The following is a 19,298-nucleotide window of genomic DNA, read 5'->3' as shown; positions in this document are numbered from 1 at the left end:
ATATGGGCGAGTGTCATATTGGTTTTGGCAAGTGCTGTATTCATAAGCATGACTACTGTATGAATATGGGTGTGTACTATGTTAATATAGATGTGTACTGGGTTTGTGCGGGTGAGTACTGTATTCATACAGGTAAGTGTATTTACTCTAAGCTCCTTCTCTCAGTGTTGAAAAGGCTAATTCCTAAAGAGTATTTTACGATTGTGGCTGACCTTTGCTCCTGGAAAACATCCCAGTTTTCCAGAATTCAGAATCTGACAAAGTCCAAAAGTTGAACTCTTGCCCTGTGCAGGAGCGAGAGATGATGCACGGTTTGACATTTGTATAAAAATAAAAGAAAGGCTCTTGCTGGTGTAGACGACAGAGCAGCTGCAGAGCTCCGGGGCATCGCAGCAGTCCGGCAGAGCAGCTGTTGGTCCTGGCGCCTAAGAAATCAAGAATAAGGCTTCAATAATAAAATGTACATAAAATGTTATGTTTTTATTGATATTTTAATTTCTATTTAAATAGAAAGGCATTCTATACAGCATCAGGCAGGATATATATATATATTTTTCGAAAATACAGAAGGAAGGGGGCGTGGCACTAGTCACGCTAGCACATCTGGCGTGCTCAGTGGGTACATTTAGTGCATTATTGCATTACAAAGCAGACATCAGAAAAAGAAAATAGTGCAATTCCTTTCATATACCTACACTAATGAGAGAAATTCTCTGTCTTCTAAGTTTGTTTTCTTTTACTTTTAGGCTTTGTATTGCATACAGAATGCTAGTATCGTTCGATTAAAAATGAGACGCATTAAAGCAACTGGAATATTAAAAATTGTGCTTCAGAGGAGATTAAAACATCACCCGGGCTGTTTTTCGCTCTTGAAATATTGGTCCACTGGGAGACGGAAGTGGATCGCGGAAGATCCGGGACAGAACTGAAGATTTTGCACTTTTTGGTCAAAGCACCGAACTCCCCAGTTGGGTTCAAGGCTTGAAAACAATGGCGGCTTTACGAAGACCAATTAGACCAATTAGACCAATTAACTCAACACTCGACTCTGTTAACAAAGCGATCCGGGTCGACTCGAGTCTCGCTGTGGGACAGGGAGTTTCATGGGCTGGAATGCTTACTCGCATCTGCCGTTCCATTTCCGGTTTTACACGAAAGAGCCCCCCATCATTTGGCAGGTGCATTAAACAATAGTTTAAGAGATTTACGTTTGAAAATGCAGTTTTGTACGCTCTGCGTATTGTGTATAAAAACAGGGTAAGAATACAAACTCCGTAATATAATAATCTTAATTTTCAGAATTCGTTACTAAAGTATATCTGAACCATATCAACAATCGGTTATCATGCAACACTTGCATAGGGAGGAAATTTCAGTTCATGCTGTGAGTTCTTCAAAAACACTGGACGCGGGATGAGACGGGTTTGCAAACGGACGCTGCTCGAGCCGAGAGTGAGAAGGTGCAGCTCAGTAGCGGAGGGGGGACGCGCGTCCCCCCCCGCCGGGGCCGCGCCGCGCACGCACGCGTCTGCGTGCGCGCCTGCAGCTTGGAGACCGTGGGATGGCTCCGGTAGTGGCGTTCCTGGGGGGATGAGCTCTGGCTTGGGCTGATCAGGCAGACTCTGGCCCTCTTTAAACTACGGACAAGACACACCCCCCCCCCCCCCCCCGTTCTGTTGTTTTAAAAGCAATCCCTGACATTGACCCTGTAATGACAAAACGTGGGCTGAACGTGTGTCGGGCTGGACAGCTGTCCTCTGCTTCACTTTCGGCAGTGAGGGGGCAAACTTCGCCCTCAAGGCCGAGGAAAACGGGAGGCGTGATTCCGCTCCAGCCCGGCGACGCGACCAGCGGTGGACCTCAGACCTAACGGGCTCAGAGACGGGGTTCCGCGCGGACAAGGGACATGCTGGGGGTCTCTGGGTGACTGTACGTGGGGGGCACAACCCCCCCAAGCGGGCTTGTGATCTGCGCGGCGGCGGCGGCGTGTCTTGGGTCCGAATGAGCCCTTGCTCTCGGGAGGAGCCAGCCCTCGGGTGCTCAGGCGAGCCTGACTCGCCGGAACCGCCTCGCGGGTCTTAAAGTCGCCCGGCTCGGGAAACGCTGCGGTGTCAAAGCCCCACGAGGAGCTAACACAGTTAAACGAGTGTGAGCCAAACTTCTGGGTCATCCGAGGAGCGGGCTCCTCGCTCTGTCCCTGCGCTCTGGAGCCCAGCCCGCTGGCTGTCTCTGCAGGGCCGCGCGACAGCCAGGGGCTCCAAAAACAAGGAACCATTCCTTTGTGATCCAATGAACAGCTGATTAGTTCGAATAAGTCATTCAGAGACCCTCTCCGGCCCTCAGGGACCAGAGCTGTCTCAGTTGACCAGCTGGCTTGCCTGACCGCTCAGTAACTCGCGGGTGCCCCCCAGTCTCCAAGAACAGGGGACCTGCAGGGCTGACCGGACTGGGGCCCCCGCGGGACCCGGGTTTGAACAGCTCTCTCTGAACAGGAACTGGCCCGGCTCATTCCTCTCTTCTGTGGAAGGGTCGAAGAGAGACAGAGGAACTGCTGGATTTCAGACTCTGAGGCCCAGGGCTGGGCAGCCCTGCTTCTAGAAGGAGACCCTGGCTCTGGTCCCTGATCCGAACTGAGGCCCGCGTGCAGACGGTGTCCTGGTGAGCTGTGATCACGATTCAACATGGCAGTGGTGTAGCGGGGTGGGGCAGGGCTGCGTTTGTCTATTAAACACGGGAATATGAGAATACAGGAGTCCAGGGGAACTTGGCTTGAGCTCGTGCGATGGATGTGTCACTCAGGAGCCTCACGTTCCTAAAAGCCACGGCAGCGCTGACGCCCGATCGGCTAACCTCCACACCGCAAGACGCCATGTGTTTCAGAAAGCGCTCCGCTAGGTGGCTTCAGAAATGACTTTCTCCTTCTGTCACTAAACAGTTCAAGCAGGAGCTCTGCACCTTTGTAGGAACGGCAGCAGCTGTGCACACGAGGCTGGGTGGTGGTGCACTGCTGAAGGCGACAGCAGACCCAGCTGGGGTGCTGACTCAGGGGCCCTGAGAGTCTGCAGCCCCTGGTCCTGGAACGCCTCAGTTCTTATTCCAGCTGAGCTGCAAATGACTTAACAGGATCAATCGGTCAGTTAATTAAAAGCAGTTAACATGCTTACTCATTGTAAGTGTCCTTGATCTTATTAAAGTCCATCTATAGCAATTCTGGACTGTGGCAGCTCAGGAGCAGGGTTACAGTGCCCTGGTAGTAAGGGGCGCCCCCTGTAGTGTTTTTTGTGCAAGGAGCTTATATGTTACTTGACCTGGATTAAGCCTGCTGCCACCTAGTGGAGCTTTGTGAAACTGGCCCTTTCATAGCCGTTAAACGTGTAAAATACAGGAAAATGGTGTAAAACCAGGGCTGCTCAAACTGTAGTCCTTCCACTCCACTCCAGTACATGGATAGAATCTGCACCTTGCCCTGTTGATCCTGCTAATCCATCCACCCATATCTAACCGCTTCATCCATTACAAGGTTGCAAGGGAGCTGGAGCCTATCCCAGCAAGCAATGTGTGCAAGGCGGGGTACACCCGGGATAGGACACCAGTCCATCACAGGGCACACACAGGCATAGACACAGACTCGCACTCGCACAAAAGCCAATTTTCCCAGAAGCTAAGTAACATACCAGCTTGTCTTTGGACCGTGGAGCACCTGGAGAAAACACACACAAACATGGGGAGAACATACCGACTCCACACAGACAGCACCCCAGGAATTAAGTGCTAACCACTGAAATCACCATGCCACCCTCTGATTCTGCTGATTCCCAAATAATTAAGGAGCTGTGTGGAGGACTGGAAGCTCTGCATGTTGACTAACCTGGATATACAACCGACAAAATAGAACATTTTACAGCTTCAACTCTTCAAAAACACTAGCAGCCCTTCTCTGGTGTAGATCATTTTCTGTAAAACCTTACAACAGAATCATTCCTTTGTAGGAATGGCTGCTTTGCTTTTAAAACAAGCCAGAGTATCATGTAGATCAAAATAACAAATATGCAAGCAAAAATAAACTGGGCTATTTCATATGTACAAGTTCCTCAGATTCATGAATTATGGACGGGAAAGAAAACATAGGAAATTTCCTTACTCATTGATTTGTTCTTCTAACTTAAATGTGCAAACTTATACTAAAATTGTTCTAATTAAATATTATTTCTAATACATACATGCAATGCTAAAAGACACCAGGTTCTGGGGTTTAAGGCCAGCAAGATCAAACTATCTCAGATTCTGCACTTAAAAACAGTCTGAACTTCTGCTTATCCGGAGTGACTGTCCTTATGTGTTCCTGGCTCTCGAAGACCTGGTTTGGAGACCCTGGGCTGGCCGTACTGGGGCTCCCCCAGACTAGGGCTGGGGACCCCTGTGATGACCAGACTGGGGCTCCCCCAGACCAGGGCTGGAGACCTCTGTGATGACCGGACTGGGGCTCCCCCAGACCAGGGCTGGGGACCTCTGTGATGACCGGACTGGGGCACTCCCAGACTAGGGCTGGGGACCCCTGTGATGACTGGACTGGGGCTCCCCCAGACCAGGGCTGGGGATCCCTGTACTGACCAGACTGGGGCACTCCCAGACTAGGGCTGGGGACCCCTGTGATGACCGGACTGGGGCTCTGCAGGACCAGGGCTGGGAAACCCTGTGGTGACCAGACCAGACTGGGACTCTGCAGGACCAGGGTTTGAGACCTCTGCTTTAAGACCATTTGCATATTAATACATGAGCACCATCAATCTTAAACAACTGCAGGACTGCAGCTGATCAAATCAATAATGGTGTACAATTATTAATAACATTTTCAATAATCTTGTCCTGGCTGCTCGTAAACAGAACATTAACCTTGATTACAATTAAAACGACAAGCAGAATTAGTTACTACAAAAGTTGCTACAAAAGAATTAGACTCCCACTGCACAGCATGTCAATCCATTCCAGGCTTTAATACTTGTGGGGTTCTCAACCTATTGAGCCCACAGAAGAAAATCTGTATTCAAAATGAATCTCACGTCACGCTTATCTGCTGACACTTTCACTGTCCACAGGCAGTGTCTGAAGAAGAAGCAGCTCGTTCTCATCTTGGATCAAAGTGCTCTGCCTTGGGATTCTAATTGCTGCTGCTGGCCACTGATGGAGGCTGGGGCAGGTGATGCTGGCTGCCTTTGAAAAGAGTGAAAAAACTAAGATTGGTGCCGCAGAACTGGAAAGATTTTTTTTGCTTGAGTAGCTCAGCTATGCATGGTGTCATTCATAAGAGGGAAAAAATGCTGTTGAAACAGGCTCACAATCTATAAGAAAGAAAGGAAAAACGTATTCCTGCTTTTTAAACAAGTGCAGGAGTTAGCAGGCATATGTGCAAAACTAAACTCACCCTTTCTGAACTAAAGGCAGGCGTTGTCTGGGCCGAGCACCAGCCATCCTTTATGCTATAGTAATGTCTGTGTCTCTTCTGCCCACAAGATACCGGAGCAGAACACCCATCCTAATGTTAAAAGTTACGGTAACTGCTGTTCAAGCTGACTTGGACACCTGCTGATCAGTTTCCTGGAGCAATCAGGATGGAGGAACTTGTTCATTCTGTGTGCATTAATTCTAAAAAACGAAAGCTGCCTCAGATCGCTTCATATGGTTACAGGGGGTGAGAGGTGGGCTTCGCTTCAGCCTTTGAGAAAAGAAGGGGAGGAGGCGAAGGTTGGTTTATGAATGCCCTGTACTTTACATGCAGGTCTGAATGCGTTTTAAAAGGTGAAGAAGATTTCAAATGAAGTGCTTACATGCTTTGGATAGCTGAGCAAGTTGGATCCCTTTGAGGGGCTGTTGTATTATTTTATGTGCAAAAACCTGAACTTTAAAAATGATGAAGCTCACCTCTGATTGCCCACATATCTGTGCATAAGCTGTGGCTTGTATGGTTGCCTCCGTGAGTCAATACTGTATGATTCTACAAACACCTGGGAGGGGGCTTCTCGTCTTAAAAAGGGGGGGCACTGTAGTTGAGAATGGGGTAACCTGAGGCTGTAGGGAGCTGTTGCCCAGCTCTGCCGCCTGGGGATGTGTAAGTGGTCTGCAGCTGGTGGCCGTGGAGAAGAGGTGAACTGATCGGTTGGTCAGTGCTCCGCTAAAGATCAGGCAGGGCCGTGGAGCGCATCGGAAAGGAATGGAAGACCCACGATTCCGTACTCCTGCCTCATTCCCAGGGGGAGGGGGTGCAGCCCTGCTCCCGAGGGGCCACAGCTCATCCCGGCCGAGCCTGGCACGGCTTCACCGAATCGGAGCGAGGCTTCCAGGCCGCAGTGCACGCCTCTCCTGTCCCGGATTACTCACATTCCCAGCTTTCCCCGCTTCCTCGGCAGGTGGTCAACAATGGGGACAGTGAAACCTGGATTTTCCTTACGGGACTGTGGCACTCCTGGAGCGGGGCTGCAGGCCCTGCCCTGGCAGGGGTACCCCCTCCCGCCCCTCGACCTCCCCTCCCTGGGCCTCAGTAGCTGTCGCGGGGCCAGGGCCTGGGGCGCTGGCGGCTGTGGCCCCCGTTGTGGCTCTGGTCGGCGTCGCGCTGCAGCAGCAGGCGGTCCTGAGACTCGTGCCCGTTGGCGCTGTGCAGGCCGGCGCCGTTGCTGCGGTGTGGCTTGCAGAGGTCCTGGTAGGCGCGGTCGTGGCCCCGGCTGTACTCCTGCTGCTCCGGCGGTCGCAGGCCCCCCCCGCCCCAGGCCGGGCCCCGGGACGCCGTGTCGCTGGCCTCGTCGGAATGCATCAGGCTGTCCAGCTCCACAGAGGAGTGCGCCCCCTCCAGGTCTTCCCCACGGTCTCCCCCCGCCAGCAGCTGCCGGCCCTGAGAGAGAGAGAGATTCGTTTTCCCTTGAGAAGTCATATTTGTGCTCTTCCCACCCGAAGCGCCTGTCGTGTGTTTTTTCATGTCTCCACTCACAGCTGCAGTACGCTCCCTGTGACCTCACCCAGGGGAGGAAGAGGAAGTGCAGGCAGACTGACCCCGCCCACTTCTGAGTCACATGTCACAGGGAGCACCGCCCCCCTGCTGGAGGATCAGCTCACTGATTGGAGGAGAGGCGCGTCCCTTGCCGATAGTACTGCCAGTATCCGGGACGAGCAGGGGTCACCGAGAGCCGAGAGGGTCCTGGCTGATGAGTCTCAACCTCTCCTCAGCCTGTAGTGCACCTCATTTGGAGGAATCCGGGTCACAGTTTGCTAGTAACATGGCCAGGCTCGAACCCATGATCACAGATCTCAGAGTTCAGTGAGCACCTTTACAGGTTGAGCCATACTGTACATATACCTCTGGTTTTGGGAAGCAAAAGCCATTCTGTCTATGGAATCATTGGGATCATCTTGGAACAGAGTGCTTCTTTTAAAGCAGATGGCCAAGCATCATTTTTGCAGGTGCGCTTGTGATCTGTTACAGTATTCACAAAGCATGAACTTTTCTGGATAGTTTAAAGTTTTTTTCCCATCACAGAGCTTAGGTCAAGCTTAGGCCAAAATATTGGGAACCCCGCAGGGAACAGTGTGTCGGGCCTCTGCGAACAGCACAAGGCTTACAGATCTCCACAGCCGATCCCATTCCTCTCTCCTGGAAAGTTCACCTTCAGCTGGGGTCGTGAGGAGGGTGGTAGTGTGTGGGGACTGAACTGGACAGGTCCACTGGTTCCAGTGGTTTCCAACAGGGGTGAGGTCAGGGGATTGTTCTGGCCAGGGAAGGTGATGGGAGTCTGTCTCCTGCTCCTCCAGCCCAACCCCACACACACACAAACACACTGCCCCCTGCTGGGAAGGTCCGTTGATTAGACTGATGAGATTCCTAATATTTTAGCCAGTTAGCCAGTATCCTTTTTTAGAGCGTATTTGTCAGGCCCCACACTATGTGCTAAAATCAAACCTGACTGTGTTTAAGCATGTTGCTTTCTGTTGCAGTTGTCAAAGTCTGAATGAGAGTCTCACTTAATGAACTAGCTATTACTATGTTATGCTGTGCTTTGTGAATCTAAACAAATCAGCACATTCACACCCCACCCAGTGTCTACAACAGGGGTCTCCAGCCCTGTTCCTGGGGAGCCCCAGCCCACCTGGTGTTGAAATAACCAACTTCTAAAAACCCCAAATAATAAGTAACTGTGATTAATTATAAACAGGTCATTTGATAATTTAACTGGAAACTAAAATCTGACGGAGTTAATTAATAAATTATTATGCCTAATCGAAAATAACGTGTTTCTACAGCCTTTGCCAGAAAATTGTCCATGAAGTTGATTTCATCAATTTCATCATCATCAATTTCCCTACAGGATTAATAAAGTATTATCTATCTATCTATTTCGGATGACTTATAAGACTCACTGTATTAGAGCTCTTGAGGTCCCCTTGAACTCCTGGAGACCCCTGATCAATAAGGACAGGTGGAGAAAAGGAGGTACAGCTGGGAGACAGATATGGGGTGCAGCTCTTTACAGGAGTGGGTGCGGACCAGTGGAAGTGTTCTCCTTGCACAGAATGTTGCTTTTTTGGGGTGCGGTAAAGGAGGAAGGGTATGTTACGAGTGAAGTTGTTTTGGAAAGGGGGTGAGGTGGGTGGTGTTGGGGTGGGTTGGGGTAGTGGGGGAGCCCATGAATTAGTCTGCATACTCACCCCATTACATAAATGATTATTCGATTAATTCCTGTGTCTCAGAGAACTGCAAAGATTTGAGGCAGCAATGAGTCAGGAGTCAGAGCATTGAAAACCAGTTCAAAAGACAGTAACAAGAACTCAACAGGAGAGGGCGCTGTACAGCCATGACAATACGGGGAGAAAGAGTATACAATGACATTAGCCACCAAACAGGATTAACTATCACCAGCAACAGTGAATAAGTGCTCCTAATATGAGCTTTGTTTTCCATTTCATAACAAACTAGAGTACTGAGGGGTGAACACGCATTTCAGACTTGCAACAGTTGGCACTTCTTTGCACTAAGAGCTACGGGAGTCTGGAATGAGCTGCCCGGACTTTTTGTTGAAGCAGGCACTGGCTTCCTTAAAGAAACAGCTGGCTGAATGCTAGCGAATAGAAGGGCTACACTTGGGTGTAACGTGCGTAGGACCTCCAGATGCACGATTAGTCAATGAAAACCCCTTCTCTGGATCCGGTCATGTCTGCTGCTGTGGGCTCTCTGTAGCTGTCAGCGTCAGTCTCGGCGCACGCGGTCGTACCTGGAGGCTAGAGATGGCGGAGGGTGGGGTCATCAGGTTTTGCTCCAGCAGGGGGTTCATGGGGGCAGAGCCCGGCATGTGTGTGGCACGCCAGTAGACCTCCAGGTACTCAGCCAGGTGCTCACAGGCGTCTTCCAGCTGGTTCTCATCCAGGATCACATCAAACATTTCCTGGTGGGACAGGAGGTAGGGGGCGAGTAGGAGATAGGCCCACACCGTATGAGCTGGACAGGATGAACTGCCCTGTAATTGGGCTTGGTCACGGCTAAAGACAGATATTGAAGAGTAAAAGTTGGAAGGTCTATTGCACCGGAGCCACAGGTGCAGGACCCCTCTGCATGTGCTCAGGAGAGCCTGAGACTCAGGGATGGGCATCCTGACCCTGGTGTACTGATGCTGTACTCCTAACCCTGGAGCCATGCAGTTTTGCCCACTGCGTCCTGTTGCCCACGCATCACCGCGACGACAGCGAGGATGTGCAGGTAGGCACCTTGTATCCGAACGCTGTTTGACATGCTAGCGGCCCTGCGGTGCTGGACGCTCCTCCCGGACAGCACCGCCAGCCTGCAGGCAAGCAGGAAGTCGCGGGAGTGAGGATTTCACCGGGGCCTGACAGAACCCAGCCAGCGGTCGGCCATTCGCGGAACCCCTGATCAACCCCTGATCTCAAGCAGACTTTAGTGTGAGGAAATAGATCTCAATTCATTTAGGACAGAGATCAGGGAACTCATCTTTATTCGAAGAGGAGAGGGTGGCTAGAATAGGATCCCTAGCTAAGTTGTTGAGGTGCAGGAAGATTTCTGGGCACTTCTAATAAATGTGTGGACAAAAGCTTAGATTAACTTCACTACTGAACTACCAACTGGCCTCCTCTCTTCTGCTGACCCTTCTTGTGTTCTTTTGCTATAAGGTGTGAATGTCATCCATCTATCCATTCATTTGCTCACTTCTTCCAATTCAGGGTCACAGGGGAGCTGGAGCCTATCCCAGCAAGCAAGGCAGGGTACACCCTGGACAGGACGCCAGTCCATCACGGGACACACACAGACACACACTCTCACACCAGGGCGAGTTTTCCCAGAAGTCATTTAACCCACCAGCATGTCTTTGGACTGTGGGGAAAAACCAAAGACCCTGGAGGAAAGCCGCACAAACAGGGACAACACACAAACTCCACACAGAAAGCACCCCAGGGCCAGAATTGAACAGAATTAGCAATGCTCACCACTGCGGCACCATCCTGCTCGTGAATGTCATCGTGAATGTTTTCTTTATTACAAGGACCCCCTAGTTGTGCACAGCCCAGGTGAAGGTACTCTGTGTCCGCTGCCCACCTGTGGTGTCCCGGATGGGCGTGTGGTGCTGTGGGTCTGGCCAGGGGCGGGTACTCACCGGGGGGCACTGAGCCAGCTTGTCCGCTGCCATCAACTGCACGTTGAGGTGCTTGCTCTGCGACTTCCCGCGAGACTTGACCAGCCTCTGCAGGACCTGGCGAGAGGCAGGAAGAGAGCACCGTCGAGCTCCAGCGTTCGGCAGCGTGTCAGGAAAGCAGCTGTTTGCTACTTGTTACTCCCTTGATTTTGACTTTGAGAGGGGGGGGAGAGGAGAGACCCCACTGGGACACAAACACAGCATGCACTGGAATGCCCCCATGCCCTAAAAAGATGGCACATTCCCACTTCCTTCTGAATCAGAGCTACTTCCAATCCTACTGCGGGAAGGAAACTCAGTAGGACGGCAGCCCAGGGTGTGATCTCCTGTCACAGCCTAAGGAACAGGCACTGAGCCTCTCAAATAATACTACAATGTCATATAGTCCCGAATATATGTCTGTGTTCACCAGTCGTTGTTGCTTTGGCTGCGCCGTAGCTCACTGTTCAAGCTAGTAAAGGCCTTCGAAAGCGAGAGACGTGAGAGAAGTGACAGGGGGGAGAGAGAATGAGCAGTAGGACAGGATGAGCTGGAAAGAAAAAGAAAAAGTAGGAATCATAGGGAGAGGAGGAGAGGAAAGGGGAAAGAAAGGGAGGAGATTGTATTGGAAGGAGGGATGAATGGGACCAAGTTGAACTGCAGAGTGACAGACAGAGAGTGAGCGTGTTGCTGACCGGCCACCTACCTTCGGAGAGGAGACCTTGACATAGACGATGATGGGCGCCAGTGAGGTCTTGGCCAGCTGCGCAGGGTGGTTAATAGTGTCTGCATCCAGGACCACCAGCTGCAGCGTCTTGGCCAGCTCGAATATCCGCTCGATCTCGCTCTGCACCTCCGCTGCGCCGGGCACAGGACAGCAGAAACAGTCACATACAGAGACTCCAGTCCACGAGGGGACAAGGGTCTAGCAGGAGCTGTTCAACAAGCAGCCAACTGAGACCTGAAAGATGAGTAATTCGAGTTCTGGCCCAAATAATTAGTTCAATTTATTCATTGAAATAATAGTATGCTGAAGGTGAAATATTCATTTCAGCTGTCTGCTCTAGGGACCAGGGACCAGTCCAGCAAGTTCTAGGGGTCTCATTAAATCATCACCTGCATTAGGACACTTGTGCTCCAACACAAATGATGCACTACACCGGCACCGTGTGAGTGAACTGTTGTGCATCCTTTTTCCCAGATCATTTTGTGGCTTTGGGAAAAGGAATGACCTGGGATGTCAGGGGATCTCATTCAGATGGAATGGGTGGGAACATTAGAAAATTCAACCATCAGAAAGCCACTAATCCTTCAAAGGGTTATGGAAAGTCAGGTACTGTCCTAGACACGCAGTGCAGAATTGCAGTTAATTGCAGTACTCTAATCTACATGTGTCTGGAAAGCGCAAATAACCTGGAGCAACAGGAAAAAAAACCTTTCCAACACAGGGTGTAAACTCGCTTTATCCAGTAGAGGGTCATGGGGGGAGCTGGAGCCTATCCCAGTTAGCAATAAGTGCAAAGCAGGATACACTCTGGACGGGACGCCAGTCCATCTCAGGACACACATAAACACAGACACGGACCAACTCATACCAGTTTTTCCAGAAGCGAATTGACCTACCAGTACCTTTTTGGACTGTGGGAGTTAACCAGAGCACCACATAAACCTGAGGAGAACATGCAAACTCCACGCAGATAGTCCCCTAACCCAGCAGTGGGCGCTGTGTACTTAGTCAGCAGCCCTGTACTCGGTCTCCTCCGTCACTCACCCAGGCTGGAGCGGGTATTCGATCTCTCCATGATGGCTCTCTTGTTCAGGACGGACCTCTTGGCCAAGGACAGGTCAGCCGTCACCCGTGTGATGGATATCCTGCAGGGTCATGAGTTGGAAAGGTGGGTGAGTGGGCATTTGGTTTCTGTGACCAAGAGTGTAAAAGCAAACTGGACACAGCAATCTACAGTACTGTAGCTGGGAAACTACACTGAACCTTGAATCCAGGCAGTTCCTGAGCTGTATAACTAGACTCAATGAGAAGGAGCTGCCAGCATGGGAGATCATTGCAGTATTAAAGGGGATCTTTTCAGATGTTTCTAGAAAGCAGCTCATTTATTTTGTTATCGTTAGAGTGTTCCCAGTGTTCCCTGCGCCTCCATCAATGTCTCTGCTGCCTTTATCTCATGTCAGCCGGGTCTGCAGTTTCTGAGTGTCAATGCATCTGTCTTCCTACAGTACTGAGATCCAGTGATCCAATTTGTCGTGAGGTTTTGTTACGGTTTGTTTTCGTTTTAAATCGTAACTCAGGGCTCTCGTGTCCTGTTCCTGGAGGACATGGTGTCTCTGGATTTTGTTCTGAACTGAGTATTCAACTACACAAGGAACCTAAGTATTTTCTTAAGAACCATCCCCTAGATGTCTAATTAAGGGCACAATTTTCCCAAAAGCCAATTGACCTACCAGTATGTCTCTGGACTGTGGGAGGAAACCCACACTAACACAGAGAGAACATGCAGACTCCACACATATGGCAGCCCAGGTCAGGAAGTGAACCCAGGGCCCCAGTGCTGTGAAGCAGTGATTGCTAACCGCTGTGCAACTGTGCCACCGCGACTGGTGTCCCTTGCTAATCCTTATCTGCATCCATTATCCTGGTGGCCGTATGGAAATCTTAAAATTAAAGACCTAGACATGGCTTTAAATCAGGCCAAACGTGAATGACCTGTTCATTTAAGTCATTAAGGGTCTAGGCAGGAAAGGAATCCTGAAGACACACTGAACCACCCCCAAGCTCCCCCTCACTGGGGATCACAGCTCAGTGACTCACCTTCCATCGAACCTGTGCTTCAGGAAGTCGAACAAGGCTTTCTGCATCATATCGGTGACCTGCAGGGAGGGGAGAGCGCCGGGCGTGACTGGGGGATTTCCGATGTCCTGCGCAGCAAGGTCTGCTGCTGAGCAAGAGCTCTCAAAAGGAAACACACTGCAGCTGTCCTGGTGCTGAGCTCTGGCTGCTCGGCATTGTTTTCATTTCAGTTCTGGGTTAAGTGATGTAGGAGGGAGACATTATGTTAACCTGTGTTTTAAAACCAGTATAATATAAAGAGGCTTTGATTTCTGTTTTGTGATACTGTATATATATATATTTGTGGGTAAAAGCATTAAAAAAAATCAAATATCTGAATATGCAGCCAGTTTCCCAACAAACCATAAGTGTCCACAAGTTAATTTTTGTTGCACAAGTTTCTTAGCATTGTCCAGCCAGACATTTTCTAATCCGCTTTATCCTGTTCAGGGTCCGTGGGGAGCTGGAGCTGGTCGGGAATCAGTCCGTCACAGGGCACATATAGAAACACTCACACCAGGGCCAGTCTTCCCAGATGCTAATGACCCTGCCAGCTTGTCTTTGGACTGTGGGAAGAAACTGCAGGATCTAGCTGAAATCCATACAAACACAAGGAGGACATCTGAGCTCCACACAGAGAGTACCCCAGGTCTCCAATTAAAGACAAAGGCCGGCAGCAGTGGACAATACAGTGTCTGTCTATTCATCTATCCCAGTGCCCCAGCACTGAGGGGGTAGCAGAGCTAACCAATATGCTGCTTGTTCTAAGCACTGTGCCACACAGAGAATTACTCCCACTTTGCGGACAGCAGTGCTGTAGCTAACTAGGCTTACGGAAACCTCAAATAGCAAGCTGGAAAGTTGCAGGTTATATCAGCTTTTAGATCAGGTTGGTTGAGAACAGAGTTGAAATATTGATTGCTGAAATGCAGCCACAGGAGAGCGGTGGATTGTCTCCCATGCTTTGAACTGAGAATTGAGGATATTCCTTCCTGTCTCCCAGGGCAGTCGGAAGACGTGACGCAAGACTTTGGAAAATCTCCAAATCCCATTCTGAACTCATTACATTAATATTTTAAGCCGCAGAAGCTAATGTCTTGGAAGAGCACTTCTGCCAGTCCCAGGAAGAAAATTAAACAGGGCCGAGAGATGGGATGAAGCTGAACTGTTCACATCTTGCCAAGGTGAAAAAGTCACTGAGGAGCACTCTGAGCTGGAAGGATGATGGTGAAGACCCTTTCAAACGCTCCAGTCTGAGCGCAGCACTGGGCAGCGTGCTCCTTCACTGGCACGGGCTCTTTGCTGAGCACCAGCAGAAATACCCCATATACTGTCTTACCGGGCCTGTGTCTGCGTGCCGAAGACCCAGCGGGTCGGTGCTGTAATACCGGGCCTGTGTCTGCGTGCCGAAGACCCAGCGGGTCGGTGCTGTAATACGGCCGGTGCTGTAATACCGGGCCTGTGTCTGCGTGCCGAAGACCCAGTGGGTCGGTGCTGTAATACTGGGCCTGTGTCTGCGTGCCAACGCCCCCAGCGAGCCGGTGCTGTAATACTGGGCCGGTGCTGTAATACCGAGCCGGTGCTGTAATGATGGGCCGGTGCTGTAATACCGGGCCGGTGCTGTAACACCGAGCCGGTGCTGTAATACCGGGCCGGTGCTGTAACACCGAGCCGGTGCTGTAATAATGGGCCGGTGCAGTAATACCGAGCCGGTGCTGTTATGATGGGCCGGTGCTGTAATACCGGGCCGGTGCTGTAATGATGGGCCAGTGCTGTAATACCGAGCCGGTGCTGTAATAATGGGCCGGTGCTGTAATACCGAGCCGGTGCAGTAATACCGAGCCGGTGCTGTAATAATGGGCCGGTGCAGTAATACCGAGCCGGTGCTGTAATAATGGGCAGGTGCTGTAATACCGGGCCGGTGCAGTAATACCGGGCCGGTGCAGTAATGTCTGCATGCCGACGCCCCAGCGACCTGCTGGTCTTTAACGTCTTTGTTCTCTCGGATTCTCACCTCGTATCCTTTCAACGAAGGTCCTACCAGGACCACCGGCCTCATGGAAGGGACCACATCATAGGGAGGCACGTGCTCCGCCTGTCGGGAGAACATGGGGACACTGAAAGCTGAGCCACCTGTGTTCATCACCTCTGATGGCACACACCTCAGTCCTCTAGCGCAATCGGACTCATCTGAGACTACTAATCTCGTATGTACTGTATGTGGCTGGTGCCTGGAGAATATACTGTTGAAGCAGTGTTGCATTTGTGTGATTGTCGCGGTTCCGCGCGGCTCGTGCCCTCCGCCACCTGTTTCGTCCCACAGCACCTGGGGCACGAACCCGGGTCTCCGGCGTAACGCAACAGGGAACCAGCCGCATGAGCTAAAGGAGACCCCCCCCAGCCCAGGCAGCTGAGGTCCCTGCTACGCGCAGTGAGGGCGATGGCGTCACCGTATCCGAACTAGCTCCGCTACATATGCTATCAGCAGCTTCAGATTCAAGCCTGATGGAGCTGAAAACATTTTTCTTACATCACTTTACCTTACGTCCTGACAGAGCGCTCATCATAGGGATAAACTCAGGGGTGTCTAGTTCTGGTCCTGGGGGGTCAGTGTGTCTGCAGGGTGTCCAGTCCTGGTCCTGGGGGGTCAGTGTGTCTGCAGGGTGTCCAGTCCTGGTCCTGGGGGGGTCAGTGTGTCTGCAGGGTGTCCAGTCCTGGTCCCGGGGGGGTCAGTGTGTCTGCAGGGTGTCCAGTCCTGGTCCTGGGGGGGTCAGTGTGTCTGCAGGGTGTCCAGTCCTTGTCCTGGGGGGTCAGTGTGTCTGCGGGTTGTCCACTCCCGGTCCCGGAGGGCTTGTGTTAAAATCAGTTTATTAGTAGCTTAACTGCACATATTAAACCATTCCTCCAACCTCTTGAGGTGCTGCTGCTTTAAAGAGACCTACAGACAATAGTCCTGCAGGATTGGATACCCCTGGGTTAAGATGTTCATTAAAGTCTGAAGTGTCGGTCAAACAGTTTGGTGCAAACACCTCTTAATATTCCACCTCGAAGACTAATATAGGGCTTAGCGAAAGTTCCACCTAAAGCTTCTTGTATACTAGTTTAGCCATTTTATTTTCTCAGCTGCTGGTTAGTATAGAAAAGAAATCAGTTATTGAGAAATGCACAGCTTCCTTGCTTATTTTTGACTTCATGAGCAGAATTATTATGATGAGAATGTGAGACAAGCAGACACCTCTGTGACTACTCGTTTTGGTGCCTTGTGAAATGAAATAGATTGAGTGGGTGCTGAGCAAATGCCTGTTCTGAAACACAACGGAAGGCCAGTGGATTCTGGGATCGCTGTGCTAGCCTGGCATCTGTGGAGCGATGTAGTGTTACACATGGACAAGGCTGATTCTCGGCTCCTATTCGACATGAAGCAGCCTCCCTGCCTGACAGTATGGATTATGAGCACTTCTGAATGCACATGCATGCTTCTCTCTCAGAAGTTGGTGAGTCAGCACTGTAACTGTTCTGCCTCTACGGTCTGAAAAGAGGGATGATACAAGTTTGATCTGAAGTTCATTCATGCAAAATTAAAAATAGATATCAGGCTGGGCACAGAAATACAAACCAGAGTTGGACATTAATGGCAGTAAACTTGCCAGGGGAGAGAAGACATGCCATAGTAACCGTAAGAAACCAAGCTCTCCCCCAAGGATCACAGGAGGGAAGGCTGGGGAGACTCAGGACACATTCTGCTAAGATCCTGAGCTCACTAGGCGACTATGAAAAGCACAGGTCCGGTTCAGTTCAGTGCAGTGCGTTCTAAACAGCCCGAGAACGTCGGCGCTCTGTTTGGCTCATGCTCGGTGCGAGAGGACCGTTTAGCAGGCCTACCTGTTTCTGCTTCTGTTTGGCTTTTGGGAAAGAGAGGAAACAAATCAGTGAGCACCTTGTACAGGGCGCCATCGCCACAGCCGCCCCTCGCATTGTGCACCTCGACCGGCCCGCCCACATGCACAGGGCGGTGCTGTGCTCGGCAGTCCCAGTAGCTCGGCATAAGCTAACCCCATATCTGTCACGTCTCCGGCGGCTACTGCAGATCACCATCCGTACCGGCTACCAATTCAGGTTCAGGGTGGCAGTGCATGAGAACGCCAGTTAAATACCGAGGCGACCGAGGTGAGATTTTTGTCTGCAAAAGAATCTTTGACATTTTTGGGGCTCATTTTTTTCAGCCAGGGTCTGGGTACAGAGGGGTCACAGCTGCCCCCCTCACCCTTCCCCAGACACCGCTCTCGGGGGTTTCAAGTTCATTCTAAGATGCCGGGAATCTCCTCACCTGCGGAAGGGGGCGTGGACCTCCAGCCTCCAGACACCATGTCTCCCAGACTGGAGGAGGAATTCCCTCCAGTTTTCCTGCAGGGGAAGCAGTTAAGTGGTGAATCAGGAAATCCAGTCTGGATTTGCAACAATTTCCAAGCAGGTGGCATGGGGGGACAGTGGTTTGCATTACTGCCTCAAAGCTGTGGGTTCAGGTCTGGACGTGGGATGCTATGTGTGTGGAGTTTGGATGATCTCCCCGTATTTGTGTGGGTTTCCTCCAGCTGCTCCCCACAGTCCAAAGACATGCTGGTGGGTTAATTGGCTTAAGGGGGAGGGAAGGTGGACTGTGCAGAGGGACATGACTCAGACCAGTGTGTTCCCAGGGGACCCCGCTAGCTGAAAAACACTCAAGGCAACTCAAACCTGTTCCCTGTAGTGCTTGGCATCCCCATTAATTATGGGAACAACTGGCTACTGGCACAGTCTTGTCTTCAATACTGAAGCAGTACTGTCATGTCAGCAGGACTGAGCCGTCAGGCAGTCATGATCAAGCAATCACTGGTCCACGTAGGAGTCATCCCTAAATTTACTTTAATATTGACTTTTACTTGGGTGACACAGTGACACAGTGGTTAGCAGTGCTGAGGTCAGGGGTTTAATTCCAGACCTGGGGGTGCTGTCTGTGTGGAGTTTGCATGTTCCCCTGTGTTCATGTGGGTTTCCCCTGGGTGCAGTCAAAAGATATGCTGGTAGGTTAATTGGATTCTTCATAAATTGGCCCTGGTGTGAGTGTGGGTGTGAGTGTGCCTGTGTTGTTTGTGTCTGTCTGCCCCGCCATGGGCTGGCGGCCCATCCAGAGTGTACTCCTTGCTTGCTAATAGGCTCTAGCTTCCCCGTAACACTGAATTGGAAGAAGTGGTTAGAAAATAGATGGACAGATAAAATCCCTTTTGCCTAAACAGCTTGGGGTCTGTACTTTGAATTCAAATTTGAATCAATACATTTTCCCAAGATTATGCACACACATTATTGCAACAGCTATCGGTAAGTTATCTAGGGGAAGCCTCAGTTGAGGTTGAGTGGCATGTAACAGTAATACACCTGTACTCTACCTCTGCTTCTGTTCCTGCTTCAGCCTCATTGCTTCCAGTCGTAGAGGGCTGGGGATGAAGGTGATGTCGGCACCTTCCTTCACCAGCCGCCCGATCCACCAGTCATTGTTATATTTCTATAACACACAGAAAGTCACAGCACTGACACTCCCTCACTGTAACACTGCAGTGACACACAGTCACAGCACTGACACTCCCTCTCTGTAACACTGCAGTGACACACAGTCAAAGCTCTGACACTCCCTCTCTGTAACACTGCAGTGACACACAGTCACAGCTCTGACACTCCCTCACTGTAACACTGCAGTGATCTACAGTCACAGCTCTGACACTCCCTCACTGTAACACTGCAGTGATATACAGTCAAAG

The 19,298-nt window shown here is 50.8% G+C and overlaps 1 protein-coding gene across 9 annotated transcripts in view; it reads right to left on the bottom strand.

Moving 5' to 3' along the window:
- Positions 1–461: 461 nt before the first annotated feature.
- Positions 462–19,298, bottom strand: part of cacnb3a (calcium voltage-gated channel auxiliary subunit beta 3a) — a 63,092-nt gene continuing 44,255 nt past the window's right edge. For 5 of the 9 annotated variants that reach the window (XM_088633428.1, XM_088633427.1, XM_088633432.1 and 2 more), the window contains 10 exons: positions 18,930–19,045; positions 17,834–17,910; positions 17,389–17,408; positions 15,521–15,601; positions 13,489–13,547; positions 12,436–12,536; positions 11,371–11,522; positions 10,647–10,742; positions 9,255–9,425; positions 462–6,883 (listed from right to left, as the gene is read on the bottom strand). In XM_088633428.1, the coding sequence (XP_088489554.1) occupies positions 6,533–6,883; positions 9,255–9,425; positions 10,647–10,742; positions 11,371–11,522; positions 12,436–12,536; positions 13,489–13,547; positions 15,521–15,601; positions 17,389–17,408; positions 17,834–17,910; positions 18,930–19,045 (1,224 nt within the window). In that variant the 3' untranslated portion in view covers positions 462–6,532. Of the gene's footprint in view, positions 6,884–8,691; positions 8,738–9,254; positions 9,426–10,646; positions 10,743–11,370; positions 11,523–12,435; positions 12,537–13,488; positions 13,548–15,520; positions 15,602–17,388; positions 17,409–17,833; positions 17,911–18,929; positions 19,046–19,298 lie in introns of all 9 variants that reach the window. The other 4 variants (XM_088633434.1, XM_088633433.1, XR_015938917.1 and 1 more) reach the window with 3 other exon arrangements.

The sequence above is a fragment of the Lepisosteus platostomus genome, chromosome 1, assembly GCF_059453375.1.
Source record: "Lepisosteus platostomus isolate fLepPlt1 chromosome 1, fLepPlt1.hap1, whole genome shotgun sequence".
Taxonomy (NCBI): domain Eukaryota; kingdom Metazoa; phylum Chordata; class Actinopteri; order Semionotiformes; family Lepisosteidae; genus Lepisosteus; species Lepisosteus platostomus.
This window is presented reverse-complemented; position numbering and strand designations above follow the sequence as displayed.